The sequence below is a fragment of the Mercenaria mercenaria genome, chromosome 19 (assembly GCF_021730395.1).
Source record: "Mercenaria mercenaria strain notata chromosome 19, MADL_Memer_1, whole genome shotgun sequence".
NCBI lineage: Eukaryota > Metazoa > Mollusca > Bivalvia > Venerida > Veneridae > Mercenaria > Mercenaria mercenaria.
Genome location: NC_069379.1, coordinates 23,284,663 through 23,305,962, shown reverse-complemented (window position 1 = coordinate 23,305,962; position 21,300 = coordinate 23,284,663). Strand labels below are relative to the sequence as shown.

Below are 21,300 nucleotides of genomic sequence, written 5' to 3'. Positions count from 1 at the left end.
TGATCTGACCTGGTGAAATAATTTTTGACCCCAGATGACCCAATAATGAATTGGTCCAAGATTTTATTGAGGGTAACATTCTGACCAAGTTTTATTAAGACTGGGCCAAAATTGTGACCTCTACAGTGGTAACAGTCAAATTGTTGACAATGGACGACTGGCAACGGACACAGGGCAATCACAAAAGCTCACCTTGAGCACTTTGTGCTCAGGTGAGCTAAAAACAAGCTAAAACAAAATAAAATTTGATTTTTATCACGGTGGTATTACAAGAAAATTTGAAACCTGAATAAAGAAAATAGGTTACTTTTTTATTGGAATGGCCTTTGATTTTTACAATTTTTTTTGAGGAATTTAAGCAAATGTCCAAAAGGTAGATTATAAAACCACTTGGTGGATGTACTTCCTGGCTGATATCAAAGTTGTCAATACACATTTCTGAGTATTTTTAACTACATGTACCACTGGTGTAGTAACTTGGGTCTCATATACCTGTTGACCATATACTACTGAAAAATACCAATGGTGTAAAAACTTGAGTATGACATACCTTCTGTTCAAATTACACAACTAAAAAGTACTACTATTGTAGTAACTTGGGTCTGACATAGAACTGTAGTTCATATACTACTGATATACCAGTGGTTCAAACACTAATAAAAAGCACCACTGGTGAAATGTGTCATTACTGAAACTACCTGGGGCTAACCTACTTTCAGTCCATTTATCATTTAAATGTGTGCAGAAGTTACCTGGGGCTGACCTACTTGCAGTCCATTAACCATTGAAAGGTATCATTGCTGAAGTTATCTGGGGTTGAGCTACTTTTAATTCATTAACCACTAAAATGTATCATTGCTGAAGTTACCAGGGACAAAACTTTTTGTAGTTCATTAACCACAGAAATGTATCACTGCTGAAGTTACCTGGGGCTGACCTTCTTGTAATTCATTAACTACTGAAATGTATCATTGCTGAAGTTACCTGGGGCTGACCTATTTTGTAATTCATTAACCAATGAAATGTATCATTGCTGAAGTTACCTGGGGCTGACTTACCTGTAATTCATTAACCAATGAAATGTATCATTGCTGTAGTTACCTGGGGCTGACCTACTGGTGATTCATTAACCATTGAAATGTATCATTGCTGTAGTTACCTGGGGCTGACCTACTTGTAATCAATTAACCACTGAAATGTATCATTGCTGTAGTTACCTGGGGCTGACCTACTTGTGATTCATTAACCACTGAAATGTATCATTGCTGTAGTTACCTGGGGCTGACCTACTTGCAATTCATTAATCACTGAAATGTATCATTGCTGTAGTTACCTGGGGCTGACCTACTTGTGATTCATTAACCACTGAAATGTATCATTGCTGTATATCATTGCTGTAGTTACCTGGGGCTGACCTACTTGTAATTCATTAATCACTGAAATGTATCATTGCTGTAATTACCTGGGGCTGACCTACTTGTGATTCATTAACCATTGAAATATATCACTGCTGTTGTTACCTGGGGCTGACCTACCTGTGATTCATTAACCATTGAAATGTATCATTTCCGTATCTCATTGCTGTAGTTACCTGCGGCTGACCTACTTGTGATTCATTAACCATTGAAATATATCACTGCTGTTGTTACCTGGGGCTGACCTACCTGTGATTCATTAACCATTGAAATGTATCATTGCTGTAGTTACCTGGGGCTGATCTACTTGTAATTCATTAACCATTTAAATGTATCATTGCTGAAGTTACCTGGCGCTGACCTACTTGTAATTCATTAACCACTGAAATGTATCATTGCTGAAGTTACCTGGGGCTGACCTACTTGTAATTCATTAACCACTGAAATGTATCACTGCTGAAGTTACCTGGGGCAAACCTTCTTGTAGTTTATTAACCAGTGAAATGTATCATTGCTGTAGTTACCTGGGGCTGACCTACCTGTGATTCATTAACCATTGAAATGTATCATTGTTGTATATCATTGCTGTAGTTACCTGGGTCTGACCTACTTGTAATTCATTAACATTTAAATTGTATCACTGCTGAAGTTACCTGGGGCTGACCTACTAGTAATTCATTAACCACTGAAATGTATCATTGCTGTAGTTACCTGGTGCTGACCTACTTGTAATTCATTAACCACTGAAATGTATCACTGCTGAAGTTACCTGGGGCAAACCTTTTTGTAGTTTATTAACCACTGAAATGTATCATTGCTGTAGTTACCTGGGGCTGACCTTCTTGTAATTCATTAACCATTGAAATGTATCATTGCTGAAGTTACCTGTGGCAAACCTTCTTGTAGCTTATTAACCATTGAAATGTATCATTGCTGTAGTTACCTGGGGCTGACCTACTTGTAATTCATTAACCACTGAAATGTATCATTGCTGTATATCATTGCTGTAGTTACCTGGGGCTGACCTACTTGTAATTCATTAATCACTGAAATGTATCATTGCTGTAATTACCTGGGGCTGACCTACTTGTGATTCATTAACCATTGAAATATATCACTGCTGTTGTTACCTGGGGCTGACCTACCTGTGATTCATTAACCATTGAAATGTATCATTGCCGTATCTCATTGCTGTAGTTACCTGCGGCTGACCTACTTGTGATTCATTAACCATTGAAATATATCACTGCTGTTGTTACCTGGGGCTGACCTACCTGTGATTCATTAACCATTGAAATGTATCATTGCTGTAGTTACCTGGGGCTGATCTACTTGTAATTCATTAACATTTAATTGTATCATTGCTGAAGTTACCTGGCGCTGACCTACTTGTAATTCATTAACCACTGAAATGTATCATTGCTGAAGTTACCTGGGGCTGACCTACTTGTAATTCATTAACCACTGAAATGTATCACTGCTGAAGTTACCTGGGGCAAACCTTCTTGTATTTATTAACCAGTGAAATGTATCATTGCTGTAGTTACCTGGGGCTGACCTACCTGTGATTCATTAACCATGAAATGTATCATTGTGTTCATGTGCTGAGTTACCTGGGTCTGACCTACTTGTAATTCATTAACATTTAAATTGTATCACTGCTGAAGTTACCTGGGGCTGACCTACTTGTAATTCATTAACCACTGAAATAGTTTACCAATTATTTTCATATATGTGGCTGGAAAACACCCAAGTAGGCATTTCGTGAAGATGAAAGTGTTATGTGTTATATGTGAGTATATGATATAAGTAGTTCATATGTTGCCTGTAGTCACATTTAAGGTCAAATTAAGTCAAGAATTAGGTCAAAGGTCATTAGAGTTTTTACTAATTCACTATATGCATCATATCTCGTCATTTTGGATGAATATGAGCAAAAATGTATTGATTGAAGCCAATTATTTAACTATGAAATTAAAATCACTACATGCAATTAGCTCATTTGCATATTAACTAATATTTATTAAAGCGACAAAATCGAAAAATACGATAAAAATTGCATGTATGTACAGCTGTACACATATTTTTTGTTATTATATAATTTCAATTTGAAAAACAAGGTAACAAATATATGTGGATCTCATTTTGATAACGAACTGCTTATATCACCACATATGTGGTTGACTGCTAGAAGTGTGGTTGATTCTTGACATTAAGTTATCTTTAGAATAATTGTGTAGTTGTTTTCACAAAAGCAAGGCAATTGTTTTGTATTAGGTAATTATCTGCCAGCTATTTCAAACTGTGAATCTATCTCACACAGCCAATATGGCTGCCATTTTTTCAAAATGGCGACCAAAACAACCATCGAAGGTAAGTATGTTCAAACGTATGCATATATATAAGTATTTACATAAGTTTTAATGTAATTTATTGCAATATTAAGATTGATAAATACAATTTATAATAAGACCATACGCCATGTAGGCAACCTCAGATAACCAAAATGGCGCTCATTTTTCAAAATGGCTGCCAAATGTCAATATGTTAAGGTTTCTTTGCATACATTATAGAGTTTACATAGTTGTTTCATGTAGTTAAGCACAGTATTGTGATTGAAAAACATTACTATTTTAAATCAGGTTGACACCATCTCAGACAACCAATAAGACAGCCACTTTTCACAATGGCCGTCAAGAAGTCAGTATGTTCAGTTTTTCCAATATATTGGAGAATGTACAGAAGGTTTTATGTAAGGTTTTGCAGCATTTTGATGGATAATTAAACAATATACTATCTAAAACATACATTGGGTGTACAGACAGGATAGCCTAAATTGGTATCAAAAGTATACTTGGTATAACGACTGGGCACTAAATGTAACTAGTCGTATAGAGAAGGCAAATATGTATATCTTTGGCATATCGGCAGGCAAACTTGGCTTTTCATACATGCAACTATGGATATTCTTAGGATACAGACAGGCAAACTGTGTATAAGTGATATATAGTCAGGAAATTGTTGGTATCTTTTGTTTACAGACACGCCATCCGAGCCTAATATTGATGCCACTATAGGTATCCAGGGTATACAGACATGCCACTCTTGGTATCCTGTGTATACAGACTGGCCGTACTTGCTAAGCATACAGACATCTAGGGAAAACCTGGCTATACATATAGACAACAATAGGTAGCCTTGATACAGAGACAGATAAAATGGGTGTCCTAGTTATACAGGAAAGTTATCCTTGGTATATTATACATGTACATTCCAATATGAGTATCTTATTTATACAATCATTCACTCTGTGTGTTTTGTGCATACAAGTATAGCCACCCTGGCTATACATACAATCCACTTTGGGTACCTTGGCTTTAAATACAGGTCATGTCTCGGTATCCTGTGCATACAGACAGGTCATATTGGCTACAAATGTATACATACTGACAAATACTGGTATACTGAATACACAGACAGGCAATTCTGGGTATTCTGGACATACAGAAGGGCCAACCGAGTTTCCTTGCAACTCTTGGTATTCTGGGTATACAGGCATGGCATCCTGGCTTTACAGTTGTATATAAAGGCTACTAAGGGTATCTTCGATTTACATATACACCATTCTGGGTATCTTGTTTGTTTGTTTGTTTTGGGTTTAACGCCGTTTTTCAACAGTATTTCAGTCATGTAACGGCGGGCAGTTAACCTAACCAGTATTCCTGGATTCTGAACCAGTACAAACCTGTTCTCCGCAAGTAACTACCAACTTCCCCACATGATTAATCAGAGGTGGAGGACTAATGATTTCAGACACAATGTCGTTTATCAAATAGTCACGGAGAACATACGCCCCGCCCGAGGATCGAACTCGCGACCCCGAGATCCGTAGACCAACGCTCTTACCTACTGAGCTAAGCGGGCGGGCTTTCTGGGTATCTTGGGTATATAGAAATGCCATCACGGCTATACATTTAGGTCACTTTGGATTGCATTGGTATACAGACAGGTTACCTATCCACGGTATACAGCCATGCCACTCTGTGTAGCCTGGATATACAAACATGTCATCGTGGCCATATATATTGGCCGTTATGGATATCCCGGTTTTACATAATAAGCCTTTCTGGGTAAAAAAAAACTGGGTCTACAGGCAGACCATCGTTGCTATACACTAGACCAGTATATGCTTGGTGTATAGACAGGTCACCTGAGTGCATCCTAGGTAGGCCACCTTGAGTATCCTGGGTAATATACACAAAATTCTGAGCGTTTACTAAATGTCACCACAATGAATATCCTGGGTATAAATACATGCCACCGGTGTACCCTAGGTATAAAGGCAGTTCTATCTGGGTATCCTTGATATACTGTCAGGTCTTCTTGGCTATAAATACAGGCCACTATTGGATCCTTGGTACTGCTATTTGTAAACTTGCTATACATAAAGACCACTCTGGGTATACTGGGTATATATGTCTTCCTGGTTATATATACAACAAGAAATATCTTTAAAAATGATGGTCGGCGAATTGTAATAAGGAAAGAAGTTTATGAATTTTTCATCTAACATTAATCTTTCATCTAACATTTTTCAAATTGCAAAACTAAACACCGCACTTTAACAATTTAAATGGTTCTCTTTTAATTTTTCGCAAAGGTTTTGTAGGGTTGCAATTTTGTTTCGTTTATCCTTAGACGAATAATTACAGCAGTAGTTTGATGAAGATTCATGAAGCGGTTCATGAGAAGAGGTCATTAAACGTGTTTATTTTTTAGCTAAATTGAACCCTATCCCCATTTGTAACAAAATAGCAGGAGACCTTACGATATTGTTACACATCGAGTTTGGTAAAAATCCATTACATTTTAGTGGTTAATGCGAAGAAAGGCATATCTACCTTTAGCTATAGTGGTCCCTAAAAGGGCGCAAGTTTCTATATAAATAAATTTGGAAGAGGACCTTATAATGATGCTCCAGACCAAGTATGACAAAGATCCACCAAGCTGTTCATGAGACGCTGTATAAAGGCATTTCTAGTTTTAGCTCTAGCAGCCCCTAAAAGGGGTTAAATGTCCCAGCTGAACAAAGTTGGCTGCGGGCCTAATAAAGATGCTACAAATCAAGTTTGACTAGAATACATGAGAAAAAAACAATTAAAGGAGTTTTTATTTATTATTTTTATCTATTTCTAAAATAGGCCAACTGATCCCGCTTTAACAAATGCATATTTGCTATTCATGAATCTTTGGACAATGACGTGACACCTATAAAAAAGTGAAGGTCAAGCAAAACATACAATTGTAATTATTTCAATATTTCTTTTTCATAAGCAAAGTTTAACCGTAGTGATATCACATAGATAAACTGCATGCAGCATACCTTTATTTCAGAGTAACGAGATTCAGTCATTATATAGCATATATATAATAAAACAGATTTCAACTGAGTTCAATATTTGCATACCATACTAAAGAAAAATATTCATATATGATAAATCAGTTAAATAATTTATAACAAATATATCAAAGCAAACAAGTACTCATTTTAATATGCAATCTGAATAAGTCACAAAAGCAAGAAACCTTTTCATATACAGACGACAATTGTAACAAGGAAAATCTTTTAAAAAGCACTTCTCTAATTGAAAGACTCTTATCACACCCTTATTCATGTGATACGCAGACCGTATTCAGCTCTTTCTTTAATTTGATATAAGTTGGTATTTGAACAGGTTTTTATCATATTTATTAAACTTACTTATCATTTTGAGATATATCAATATTCTTGCTAAATATACTGAGCCAAAGTTAGCTTTAAAACTGTGAACAGCGTCGTTTAGGATTAACGCTTTGTCTACATTTCACTCAGCGTAGCACAATCACCAGAGTAAAAGAAATTGACACTCTCGTCCAATCAGACAGAGTGTTGCATAAATCTTCCATTTTGATAAATTATCTATAATGCGTTATCAAGTAGTTTGATTTGCAAACTGAAGTCACGTGGCATAGGTAACGAAAACGAATTTAGACGGCGTCGCCGAAAAACTATGGGTATCCTAGGTGTACAAACAGGCTTCTCGTGGCGTCCATTGTATACATACAGGCTATCTGGGCTATATATGTATGCCAATATGGATATCCTTGATATACAGAAAGACCGGCAATGTATCCAAGGTAGACAGGTCACTCTGGGTAATATGGATATACATACAGGTCAGGTTAGCCATACATACAGATACAGTTTGAGTGGCCGTGACATAAAAAGAGGCAACTATCGTTACCTTAGGTATAGATGCAGGACATTTTGGGTATCTGGGTTATCCTGACACACTTCCTATGACAACATGTGTATCCTGTGTATACAGACAGACCATCATAGCTATACCTATATGCCAGTTATACATATACTAATTACGCTTCACAACTTTTTATCGATTGCGTAAAATAATGGATCTAAGTTTGCATGCATACAAAGGATACCACGGGTGACATGTATGACTGTATTCCTATAATACCCAAAGTAACTTATCATATACTAATGTGGATTGCAAGACGAAATGTGGCAGTTCAATGTGCAAATGCTACCGATCCAACCAGGTTTGCATGTTTGAAAGTGCATGCGAGGCTATTTATATACCAACTTTAGAAATGTACAAGGCAACAAGTACAATAAAGTTGAGACATTTTTATAACAATGTCCTATGGTATTGTGTATAGAGAAAAGACTATGAGCAAGATTGAACTGTGTTAACTACGTTGTGCAGTATTCGTACAAGTGTTAAATACTAATTATATATATTCTTAATGCATGGAATATTTACAAGCTTTACTTGGACATTTATAAAACTAATAAGATTCTTATCAATGGTTCAGAACAGATATATGTGTACTAAATGAATGTTTTAAATGCATATTTGATACATTTCAGTTAATATTCATGAGTATGCAAATGAGCTGAAAACTCTTAATTAATATTTATGAAGAACATTATTCCAAAATCAAACTATCTTACTATCTCAAAATATGTTTTATATTTGAGAAATGTAAATATTGTCAGTTTTTTAACATTTGTTTTTTTTTTAATGATTAATTTACCCCACCCACTTTTGACAGTATTTACCCCTGCAAACAATAAATAATGCTAAAAAACAGATATATATTTATATAAAGTAATGTTTCAAATGTGATATTGCTAATTTTTGTCCATTTATAAACACAAATAGTGAAGATTTGATCTTTGTATTATTTGAAAATAACATTTTCAATGAATTATCTGCCCATTTTTTTAAGTTTTCATGAATATTCATAAGTATGTAAATGAGAAAATTTTTGAATAAGTATTTGTAAATAAATGTACAAAGCCCTAGCTTCATTTTGATACCACTGTTGTTATTCTACACCAAGAAATGACCAAGATACAAGGTATTTTATGTGACACACATGAAAATATGCACCGAATGACCTTTGACCTCGTTTATTTAATTATAAAGGGCCTCTCAAGCGTGACTACCGGGCAAGTCTTTCTTGCGACACCTAGTAGATAACGTTTAACATGGTAGTCGTCCATCTTCAGAGAATGCCTACGCAAGTCACAATTTTGAAAATTCTAGGTATACTAAAATGTATCATTGCTGTAGTTACCTGGTGCTGACCTACTTGTAATTCATTAACCACTGAAATGTATCACTGCTGAAGTTACCTGGGGCAAACCTTTTTGTAGTTTATTAACCACTGAAATGTATCATTGCTGTAGTTACCTGGGGCTGACCTTCTTGTAATTCATTAACCATTGAAATGTATCATTGCTGAAGTTACCTGTGGCAAACCTTCTTGTAGCTTATTAACCATTGAAATGTATCATTGCTGTAGTTACCTGGGGCTGACCTACTTGTAATTCATTAATCACTGAAATGTATCATTGCTGTAGTTACCTGGGGCTTACCTACTTGTAATTCATTAACCACTTAAATGTATCATTGCTGTAGTTACCTGGGGCTGACCTACTTGTAATTCATTAACCACTGAAATGTATCATTGCTGTAGTTACCTGGGGCTGACTTACTTGTAATTCATTAACCACTGAAATGTATCATTGCTGTAATTCATTAACCATTGAAATATATCATTGCTGTAGTTACCTGGGGCTGACCTACTTGTAATTCATTAACCACTGAAATGTATCATTGCTGTAATTCATTAACCATTGAAATGTATCATTGCTGAAGTTACCTGGGGCTGACCTACTTGTAATTCATTAATCACTGAAATGTATCATTGCTGTAGTAACCTGGGGCTGACCTACTTGTAATTCATTAACCACTGAAATGTATCATTGCTGTAGTTACCTGGGGCTGTCCTACTTGTAATTCATTAATCACTGAAATGTATCATTGCTGTAGTTACCTGGCGCTGACCTACTTGTAATTCATTAACCACTAAAATGTATCATTGCTGTAGTTACCTGTGGCTGACCTACTTGTAATTCATTAACCACTGAAATGTATCATTGCTGTAGTTACCTGGGGCTGACCTACTTGTAATTCATTAACCACTGAAATGTATCATTGCTGTAGTTACCTGGGGCTGACCTACTTGTAATTCATTAACCATTGAAATGTATCATTGCTGTAGTTACCTGGGGCTGACCTACTTGTAATTCATTAACCATTGAAATGTATCATTGCTGTAGTTACCTGGGGCTGACCTACTTGTAATTCATTAACCACTGAAATGTATAATTGCTGTAGTTACCTGGTGCTGACCTACTTGTAATTCATTAACCACTGAAATGTATCACTGCTGAAGTTACCTGGGGCTGGCCTACTTGTAATTCATTAACCAATGAAATGTATCACTGCTGTAGTTACCTGGGGCTGACCTACTTGTAATTCATTAACCACTGAAATGTATCATTGCTGAAGTTACCTGGGGCTGACCTACTTGTAATTCATTAACCATTGAAATGTATCATTGCTGTAGTTACCTGGGGCTGACCTACTTGTGATTCATTAACCATTGAAATGTATCATTGCTGAAGTTACCTGGGGCTGACCTTCTTTGTTATTAATTAACCATTGATTGAAATGTATCATTGCTGAAGTTACCTGGGGCTGACCTACTTGTAATTCAATAACCACTGAAATGTATCATTGCTGTAATTCATTAACCACTGAAATGTATCACTATTGAAAATACCAGGGACAAACCTACTTGTAATTCATTAAGCATTGAAATGTACTATTGTTGTAGTTACCTGGGGCTGACCTACTTGTAATTCATTAACCACTGAAATGTATCATTGCTGAAGTTACCTGGGGCTGACCTACTTGTAATTCATTAATCACTGAAATGTATCATTGCTGTAGTTACCTGGGGCTGACCTACTTGTAATTCATTAACCACTGAAATGTATCATTGCTGTAGTTACCTGGGGCTGACCTACTTGTAATTCATTAACCACTGAAATGTATCATTGCTGTAGTTACCTGGGGCTGACCTACTTGTAATTCATTAACCACTGAAATGTATTATTGCTGTAGTTACCTGGGGCTGACCTACTTGTAATTCATTAACCACTTAAATGTATCACTGCTGAAGTTACCTGGGGCAAACCTTCTTGTAGTTCATTTACTGTTCAAATGTATCATTCCTAAATTTACCTTGGGCTGACCTACTTGTAGTCCATTAAAGATGGGCCACAAAATAACTGTATTCTTTTGTATTTCCACGGTGGTAATTATACATGCTTTGCATGAAGAGAACTAGAAATAACAAGTATCTACATGTAGTTACAAACTGACAGTGACAATACAATGTGTTTAATGTCTAAATATATTGTTAAGTTAATGTAGAAGTATGCACAGTTCTTGATATATTAAGGTGAGTTTAGACCACACTTTGTTTCTACAGTGTAAGATAGTTATTGTTCTATGTTTATAAAACTATACTGAAAAAAGAATGACTGAATAAGTTTGCAGATGAAGTTGTGAAAACACTTAATTCAGGGAGGGCCTAAATTGTCTACCTGTAATCTTGTAGAATAGCTATACATGTATTATACCAGTATTATCAGAATGATTTGCATGAAGTTCATGCGGGAGGAAAAAGTAGGTTACTAAGTCATGGTGGGTCTTTAACTTTTCAAAAGTATCATTGTTACCTGGGGCTGACCTAACTACCTGTAGTCTATACTTACCCTGATGACATGTACTACTGCTGAAGTAATTTTAAGCTGACCTGCTTTGAGTCAAGATACTTTTAAAATGTATTAACTATAAGTAACTATAGCCTGTCAAACATGTAGATCATAATACTGATGAAATATACCATTGATAAAATAATGACTTACCTGTAGTCTATATATTGTTGAAAAGTGCCATTGTTGAAGTAACTTGGTGCTGCCTTATTGTTCATCATAGACAAATACTTCAAATTAGGACATTTCTTTGCCAGAGTTGAAATAAACACACCTGTTAATACACATAGAATATTGAAATCAACAATTTTATATACAAGAGCTCCAAATGGGCCTGAGATGCTCACCTATAAAAGAACCTTAACCATCCAACTTTGATTCTAACTAGTTAGGTCTGCTAGCTACAGTTTCAGACTTTACTAAGTTTTCTTTAAGACAACGATTATAGCCAGATGTCATCTGTCTTAAATGTATTTCTGTTGTGAAAAGCATGTTTATCAACAAAAATAATCAAAGGTCTTCATTCTGTTGTGAAAAGCATGTTTATCAACAAAAATAATCAAAGGTCTTCATTCTGTTGTGAAAAGCATGTTTATCAACAAATATAATCAAAGGTCTTCATTCTGTTGTGAAAAGCATGTTTATCAACAAAAATAATCAAAGGTCTTCATTCTGTTGTGAAAAGCATGTTTATCAACAAAAATAATCAAAGGTCTTCATTCTGTTGTGAAAAGCATGTTTATCAACAAAAATAATCAAAGGTCTTCATTCTGTTGTGAAAAGCATGTTTATCAACAAAAATAATCAAAGGTCTTCATTCTGTTGTGAGTTGTGAAAAGCATGTTTATCAACAAAAATAATCAAAGGTCTTCATTCTGTTGTGAAAAGCATGTTTATCAACAAAAATAATCAAAGGTCTTCATTCTGTTGTGAGTTGTGAAAAGCATGTTTATCAACAAAAATAATCAAAGGTCTTCATTCTGTTGTGAGTTGTGAAAAGCATGTTTATCAACAAAAATAATCAAAGGTCTTCATTCTGTTTGCGCAATAAATATGTTGAGCTACATGTATGCTTCATTTCAAAGTATATAAATATACATTCAGTAATTTTAAGATATGGGCAAAATAACAAAAGACGTGTTAGCTGTTCTGTTCAGTATATATTAACGTAATTGAACTCACTTAAATTATCTATTCTGTTGTGGTTGACCCATAATGTATGTAAGCTTGGCATGTCTGCAATTTTCACATGTGAAGTCACAAAATTGTGGTCCAACACTAAAGACTTCAGACTTTGATACTCAATAAGAAATCTAAGATCATTATGCTATGTTTAGGAAGACATACATGTAAAACTATATCAAAATGAACAAATATACATATTTTCTGGTTTCTTTATCCAATCATTTATTATCTTTCCTTTGAAGCTTACAATAGTAACAATCATGAATGTAATAACTAAATTCAATATTAAGGAAAGGATGTAACTAGAAATTTAATTTAGTAAAATCACATGTAATGTCCTATACTGTTTCATTTAAACGGAAGAGTGAAAAGATGCACACTTTGTGGCCATGGCACAATTTTAAAGGTGACTCATACCTCCTCTAACTGCTTGATTAAAGAAGAGGGCTATAGTGGCCCAAAATAGCTCATCTGACCTTGACTGTTTGACCTTAAATATATGTATGAAGCAATGAATCATGAATGGTAACACCTGTGTTACTTGCAAAGTGCCACAATTTGGAAAAATTTGGGAGAGGATCTTACAATGTTGCCACAGAGCAAGTTTCAATTGACAACCTCCTACCAATCAGTTCATGACAAGAAGTCATTTAAATGTTTTTTTTTCTACTTTTCGTTGTGGCTACCTGTAAAAAAGGCACAGCATTCCAAGAAGAGGACCTTATAATGATGCTACTGGATAAATTTGATGAAGACCCATCAAGCAGTTCATGAGAAGAATTGTTTATAGATATTTATACTCTTAGCTCTAGCAACAGCTAAAAGGGCTGAGCTCATTTCCACAAATTTTAGAAGACCTCATAATGATGCAAAAGGGGTCAATTATCCCCACTAGAACAAACTTGGGAGAAGACTTTATAATAATGCTGAAGGCGCATTTTGACAATGATCAATCAAGCGGTTCATCGGAGAAGTCATTTAAAGGTATTTCTATCTTTAGCACTTGCGGTCCCAAAAGGGGCAGTGTGGCCCAATATGATCAAAATTAGGACAGTAGCTTACCCAAACCAAAATGTATGCTTGCTGCAAGCTTGCGGCAAGCTTGTGACAAGCTTGTACAGGCTGATCATCACTATTGCAAGCTTGCAGAAAGCTTACGCAAGCTTGCGTGTATTTACATACAGAATTCTGCAAGCTTGCGATAGTTTTGCAAGCTTGCGCAAGCTTTTTTAGTTGCAAGCTTGCGCAAGCTTTTTCTATTAACGCTGGACTTAGAAAATTTCATGCCAGTTGTAAGGTGGGAAGCAGTAAAAAATTCTAAGTCGAAAACATGGAAAATATTTATAAAAATCATTATCTGATGATGACTGATTTTTATTCTAACATATTGGTATTCAAATTAAATGACATGAAACAAAGAATCTAAAAATCAGGAAAACATTTATTTTTTCTATATATGTCTATATAAGGGCATGTCACACTAAATACCAAAACTATAAATTTGTCTGTAGCATGCACAATATAAATAAGACAATAAAATATGACAAAAAAAGATCTTTTAACACTTTTTTTTATACATTTTATGTTGGGAATGTCTGAATTGATCATACAGAGAAATCTGTACAAGTGTACATGTAAGTATATAAGTCATATGGAATAATATATGATATACAAGTGATATTCTCTTAACTTTTACTCAGTAGCAAAGCTGCCATTTTTAGAGGATGGGATTAGTTATTATAATCTGACAACTTTTTTTTCTCTCAAATTTTTCTGTCCAGAAAGAGGAAATCAGCTACAAAAAGGGAAAATCACATCCTTGAAGTTTTAAACTGTTAAAATTTATTGACATATCATGCTTTTTATTCTCCTAGAAAACAACAGCAGCAACAGTAATTGCATGAAATAGTACAATTCTCTTCACCAATTCATTAATAGTTACCTGGCAAAGGGATTCCTAGATAAGTGATAAATCATTTGGGTCTATTAATCTACTGCAGTGTATGTATATATTGCTTGTCTCACTACAGGAGATTATCTGATGCAGACTGATAAGATCTGGCATGCTTTATATTTAGAAGCTAGTAACAAGAGATCAACCAATGAAAATAGTCAGTGAACTACTTCTGGGGGCTGTACATGTACCACAAAAAGTAATCCATAGCTTTTTCTGTTTTATATCAGAGTAATCTTCAAAATTTGTGAGTATGTGATTGAATGGAATAAAATCTTCCTCTAGTACAAAAATATTTTAACATCATAGATGTATCAATACCTTCATTAGCTGACTGTAAATGGCACATTTGCCCAAGAATATCAAAATTTCAAATCTACACAGGAAGTTCTTTGACAGAGAGCAGAATAGAGTAAACATTTGGGAGAGTGTTTCCCTAAATATTTTACTATGTGCAGCTTATTTCATCTTGGAAGTTAACAACAATTAACAGAATGCACCAGGTGAGTTCATAAAATTTATCTATTTTCAAACAGTAATCTAGATTACCTTTAACAATGTCAAAACTAGAACAATGGATTCTAACAGGAAGCAGGTGGTTTAGTTTTCACTGAGTAATGCAACAAATGATTTTTACTTCATGTCATTTTGTTCCACTGCAACTATTATGCAGCTGCAATTTCTAATTTATCATGCATTTTATTTATTAGAAGGAAAATTGGATATTCTTTTCAAATAAAAATATCAAATGGAGCAAAAAAAAAAAAAATAAGGCCAGTAGAGTTATCTCCACAGGTGGCACTGCTGAGTAAACAATGCTACCAGTCTGCTGACTACAATATTACACAGTATATTCAGGGAATATTTGGTTTAAATCAATGTTTTTAACCAGTTATTATATGAAAATTATTTTTTAACAGAAAGAAATGTTTATGGATAATTAAGTTATTATTATAGATAATTATACCCTTTATTGAAACAGCTGAACATTATAGATAATTTATATCGAAAATTTAGCAAGAATACACATATTAAGCAGTTTTTTGTTATTTATAGGTACTTTTATACTTCTTCTTTTGTTAATTCTTATATCTTTAACTACATTTATCACTTAGTCTAATTCTTTTCAATATTAATATGATTTTCAAATTTTCAAAAAAAAGTAGTAGCATCTTTAATAATGGGAATTGCACGTCTTAAGTCCAAGACTATTATATCTTTTTAGAATTTTTATTTTTAAAATTGTGAATATAGCCAGTCTATATCTAAGGTCCAATATCATATGATAATATTAAAACCTGTAAATTAGACTGGCATTTGTCACAATAACATAAATTTTAAAATATCACATTTTTTTTTGATTTTGTGACTTGTAAGTTCTTTATTATCAGTCTTGCGGCTAGTCTAGTCTAGTCCACCTACTTATGATAGTCTTTGTGTGATATTTACCCATTTCAACAAAATAAACTGGAATATACAAGTAAATAAAATTTCTATGTTCAAGGTTAAAATGTAAAGATTTGTAGGTTTTCCCTATTAACAGATGAGTCTTACAGAATATTTACCTTCAAGTAACTTTTTTTTATTACGAGGTGCAGTGAATAATGCATATATTATTCATAATTTGAAATTTTAAATGTGTGGCAAAATTTAAAAATTGTTTGACATAATCTTATGCAAAATTTGTCTAATGAGCAGTTATTTATACTTGTATAACACCTTTTACATACTGTTACATGCTAAATTACATAATATATAAATAACTTCTCCAACTACTATGAAGCAAAGGAAAAAAGTATAAACATTACTGTCAACTGAGGAATGCATCAGAGACATTTTTTGGCCTCATTATTCATCACAATGTACAGTTTCAATTTTAGATCATTGACATATACCCAATAATAAACAAACAAAAAAATTATGGACATCTAAGTGTTAAATTAAATCTATTTTTCAGGTATAGCATCATATGTGTATATAAAGTATCAGCACACATGAATGAATTGAGACATGTTTAGTGATCCAATGTATTGTGTTCAAAGATTCCATCCAACAGTTCAAAGACATGTAAGTATACTGGCATTATAATATATATTACTATGGTAATATACTGTACACACACTACCATAATTCTAGTTCAACTGAAAATTTTCCCCAAACATGACTGAATGTATCAACCGATTTCCAGCAGGACCCATAGCAGGTTTTATAGTTATCCCCCTTGTATCAAGTCCAGACCAATTTTATTATATATAATGGTTAAAAAGTACCAAATTAAGTAATCACTTGGCAGTCAACACAACTTGGGATGTCTGTGCAGTAACTGGTAGAAATCAAACTTGTTACTATTTGTACAATAAGAGCAATGCATAAGTCCAACCTATTAATCACTAACCCAAAACATTGAAAATATCTGTCTGCCTTCACTGGAACCTTATCAAATTGAGAAATAAAGCTTCGTGAAAATGCAACAAGTAATGTTATTACTTGCTTAAATCTGCAGTGTTGACTGTATCATAAAGATGCACTACTTTGAATACCATGTAAGGTATTAATTTTATTTTGAAACTATGAACTATGGACAATACTAATAAAGAAACTGCTTGAATGGTTTAATATCTATTGATTCATTATTTCAACAGGTCATAGCAGTGAAGCAAATGCATGGTGGCAAATGATGGCTTTGTGGTGGTTAGTAAAAACTGTGGCAATCTACATTGGTGGTGGCAAACACTAACAGAAAATTTCTGGATCAGCAGTGACATGAAGTTGATGAAATAATGACATATTTTACTAAGTACAGTAACTGTACTGAAGATGTAATTGCGAAAATTATTTAATAAAAAATGTTATGGCTATCAGTGGAAAACATTGATATACTACAATAAGAGTGGAACTAACATTTTAACACTATTGTTTGTACTATTATACATCACCTAGTTCAAAATTCTTAAGCATTTTTGTTATATTATAGACTTTTGGCATTGAAAAACATAGTTATTTAAAGATGTAATAATACCGTTATTGTTCTAAATTAGTTTAAATGCTGACTGATTTAAGAACAATCAAAATAAAAGGTTGATTTACATTTATTGTTTCATTTTTATTGAGTGACCTTACATTTAGATTTGTGATCACTTTTCTGTCTGTCCATAAATACGTATCAGTCAAAAATGATAGTCAGTTCTTAGATTTTGAATTTTTTTGTAAATTAAGGGTATATTTTTACTTGTCTGTTATTGTGTTTTAATTTTCTTTTAATGCTCTTTCATATGCAGACCTAATTGCAGGATTTTTTTTTAGGAACTTTCAATTTCTGCAAGCTTGCGCAAGCTTACGGCAAGCTTGCACAAGCTTACAGCAAGCTTGCAAATTGAAATCAAATACAAGGGCCTGCAAGCTTGCGCAAGCTTGCAACAAGGTTCCAATTCTAAGCTTGCAGCAAGGTTCATGCGCATAAGCTTGCGCAAGCTTGCAAAATGAAATTATCTTGCGAGGTTCCAATTCTGAGCTTGCGGCAAGCTTCATCTGCAAGCTTGCAACAAGCTTGCCGCAAGCTAAAAAATAAGCTTGCGATTTTGGTTTGGGTACAATGATGCCACAATCTAAGGGGAATGAAGATCTATAAAGTGGTTTATGAGCAGAAATTGTGTAGAAGTATTTCTATTTTTAACTCAAGTTGCCCCAAAAAGGGATCAAGCAGAACCATATGAATAAATTTGGGAGAGGACCTTCCCACAATGCTTCGGACTAAGTCTGGTGTAATTCTGTCCAGTTGTTACAGAGGAGAAAATGTTTGTGAAAGTTGTACATGATGGATGCCGTACCATCCACCTATACTAAAAGCTCACCTTGAAATTTGGTTCAGGTAAGCTAAAAATAGGGGAGATCATAACTGGGGTGGGGGGGGGGGAGCCAACTGATTAGTTTTATCTTCCTTGTTTGTACACAAAAACTAACCAGTAAACATACGATGCTGTTTATTGTGAAGTTAACATGTTACATAAAAATACATAAGGAGAGAGTTTCAAATAAGCTTAGCTCTCTACTCAATCCTTCATGCCTTAATAATGTAGCGTTTCATGTTGTAAATGTACATATATGAATAAATATTGTTTAAACCAACAAGAGCTGTCCGTAAGACAGCCAATGCTCGACTATTCGAATTATTGTCCCAGAAGCAGGAAAATAATACCCTAAAGTTAAAATATCTATAGAGTTTCAATCCAGTATCTGCATTAGTTTTGGAGATAGTAACTTGCATGCAAAACTTTAACCAGATGTTTTAAGTTCAAAATGGGACATAATTTAACCAAAATCATGTCAGAGTTATGGGACTTGATGCAATTAACTAGTTTTATGACCCCGTAGGCATATGTGAAGTTTCAATTTAATATCTGCATTTGTTCTGCAGATAGCAATTTGCATGCAAAACTTTAACCAGAATTTTCTAAGTCCAAAACGGGGCATAACTTGCCCAAATTACATGTCAGAGTTATGGGACTTGACCCAGTGAGGTTGGTAATTGATCTAGTAAAATAAAAAATAAGTTTCAAATCTATATGCCTTTAAGTAATAGCTGTATGTACTTGCATGCAAAACTTTAACCAGGAATTTCTAAGTCCAAAAGGGGGCATAATTTGGCCAAAATGCAGGTCAGAGTTATGGGACTTGATGCTATCAACAAGTGAAGTTTCAATTCAATATCTGCATTAGTTTTGGAGATAGTATTACGTAACTTGCATGTAAAACTTTAACCAGAATTTTCTAAGTCCAAAAGGGGGCATAGTTTGCTCAAAATACATGTCAGAGTTATGGGACTTGACCCAGTGAGGTTGGTAATTGACCTAGAAAAAGAAAAAATAAGTTTCAAAGCTATATGCCTTTAAATGATAGCCATATGTACTTGCATGCAAAACTTTAACCAAGGTGTGACGCCGACGCTGACACTGACGCCAGGGTGAGTAGAATAGTTAGACTATTCTTCAAATAGTCGAGCTAAAAACAAGGAAGGTAAAACTATAACCTGGTGGTTGGAGGTGAGGGGGTGTAAGCAACTGGTTGAGTTTTTCTCTGTGTAAAATAAATGTGCAGGGAAAAAACTGTCTGTAACATCAGTACTAAAGGAACATGGTTGAAGTTACAATTTTCATTACCTCTCATGAACAAACTCAGTCAAATCGAGTCTGTTACATTTTCTTTGTCTGTGTTAGTCAGCAAAAATGTGAAAAATTAAGTACAAAATGGAACTTTACATTCAAGTCGGGGAAATTGTCAAACCTCTTCACTCTCACCCCTTGCAACCACTTAATATATCCATAAACACAAAACTCACTTCAACTGCATTGAAGATAATGCCTTAGATTGCATTAAGTACACAAAAGTAAATATTTGTAAGCACTCAAGATAAGTTATCGTTAATAAAGCACTAACTTCCGGATTTTCAATTTATCGCTGTTTTAAGTGTCATTCAATGAACTCAAATGGAGTCAAAGTTACTTTTCTAAATGTTTAAATATGAGATATCTTACAAGAAAAAAAAGTGATTTAATGTATAATCATGCACGAGTCTCGAGTGTGTTTTGCATTTTTTGAACAATTTTTGGTCATATGAACGATGGTCTCAGCTTGTAGCAGTGAGCACAATTCGAAGCTTTATAGTGCTGCCTCACAGGAATAATGTCACATGTTAACCCACCCAATTACATTTAATGCCGTACTAAATAAGATACTTTTATGCAAATGAGAAACAGACTTGTATTTCATTATACACTTCAGTTGTTAGAATGTATCAGACAGGTGCTGCATTGAAAATAATTCTGTATGAAAAGTACAAAATTGGTACTTTATTATTACATCATGTTAAGTATAGTACAGTCACAATGACTTCCAGTTATTTCTGCTTTTTTAATTGCAGACATAATAATTATATTTATTATTTATGGTCTCCTGTAACTAAGAAGAACTTCCCAGGGTTCTGTGAATTAGTACTTGCAAGATTTGATTCACTCTCACATAAGTTGTGCAAGTATTATGGCATCATATGATAAGAAATGTGAATGGAATTTTCTCACTGATCAGTTTTAAGGGGAAAGCAATGTATCTTAGAGTGACAGTCATTTTGAATAATACATTTTGGTACACTGACTAATTTTATGTATTAACAGCTAGGTCTGTTTCGATATCTGTAAAAACAACAATACTTCTTTTTCTATACAAATTAAGTTTGCATTTATTTTGGAATACTTTTCACATTACTAAACATTTAAACAAGGCAGTCTGAAAGACAGCTTAGCCTATATCCCCCGCCATTGTTATGGATAGTGAAATTGTTTATGGCATTGGGTGGAACCATTAAACAATCGAGTTGTGACCTTGACCTTAAGCTGGCAGGGGTGAATTTTGAATTCTGCACATTGTCTTGATAAATGGAATATTACAGCCAAGTCATATTAAAATCCTTCAAGGGGTTAAGGAGATACAGAGCAGACATAAAATGGAAGGCTCTAACCTTTGACCTTGAGCTGTGACCTTGATCTTGAGCCGAC

General features: G+C 34.3%; 1 protein-coding gene and 1 long non-coding RNA gene across 2 annotated transcripts in view; one reads left to right on the top strand and one right to left on the bottom strand.

The window, feature by feature from the left end:
* LOC123542921 (leucine-rich melanocyte differentiation-associated protein-like) overlaps nucleotides 1-21,300 on the bottom strand; it is a 50,958-nt gene that overhangs the window by 12,043 nt on the left and 17,615 nt on the right. Inside the window, exons 3-4 of the mRNA XM_045328968.2 lie at nucleotides 12,796-12,935; nucleotides 11,767-11,887 (exon numbers count right to left, since the gene is read on the bottom strand). Coding sequence (XP_045184903.2) covers nucleotides 11,767-11,887; nucleotides 12,796-12,935 — 261 coding nt within the window. The remainder of the gene's footprint in view (nucleotides 1-11,766; nucleotides 11,888-12,795; nucleotides 12,936-21,300) is intronic.
* LOC123551951 (uncharacterized) lies at nucleotides 14,432-18,237 on the top strand. Its single transcript, XR_008368564.1, has 3 exons — nucleotides 14,432-15,255; nucleotides 16,710-16,819; nucleotides 17,395-18,237. It is a non-coding gene; the product is annotated as an uncharacterized LOC123551951 (long non-coding RNA).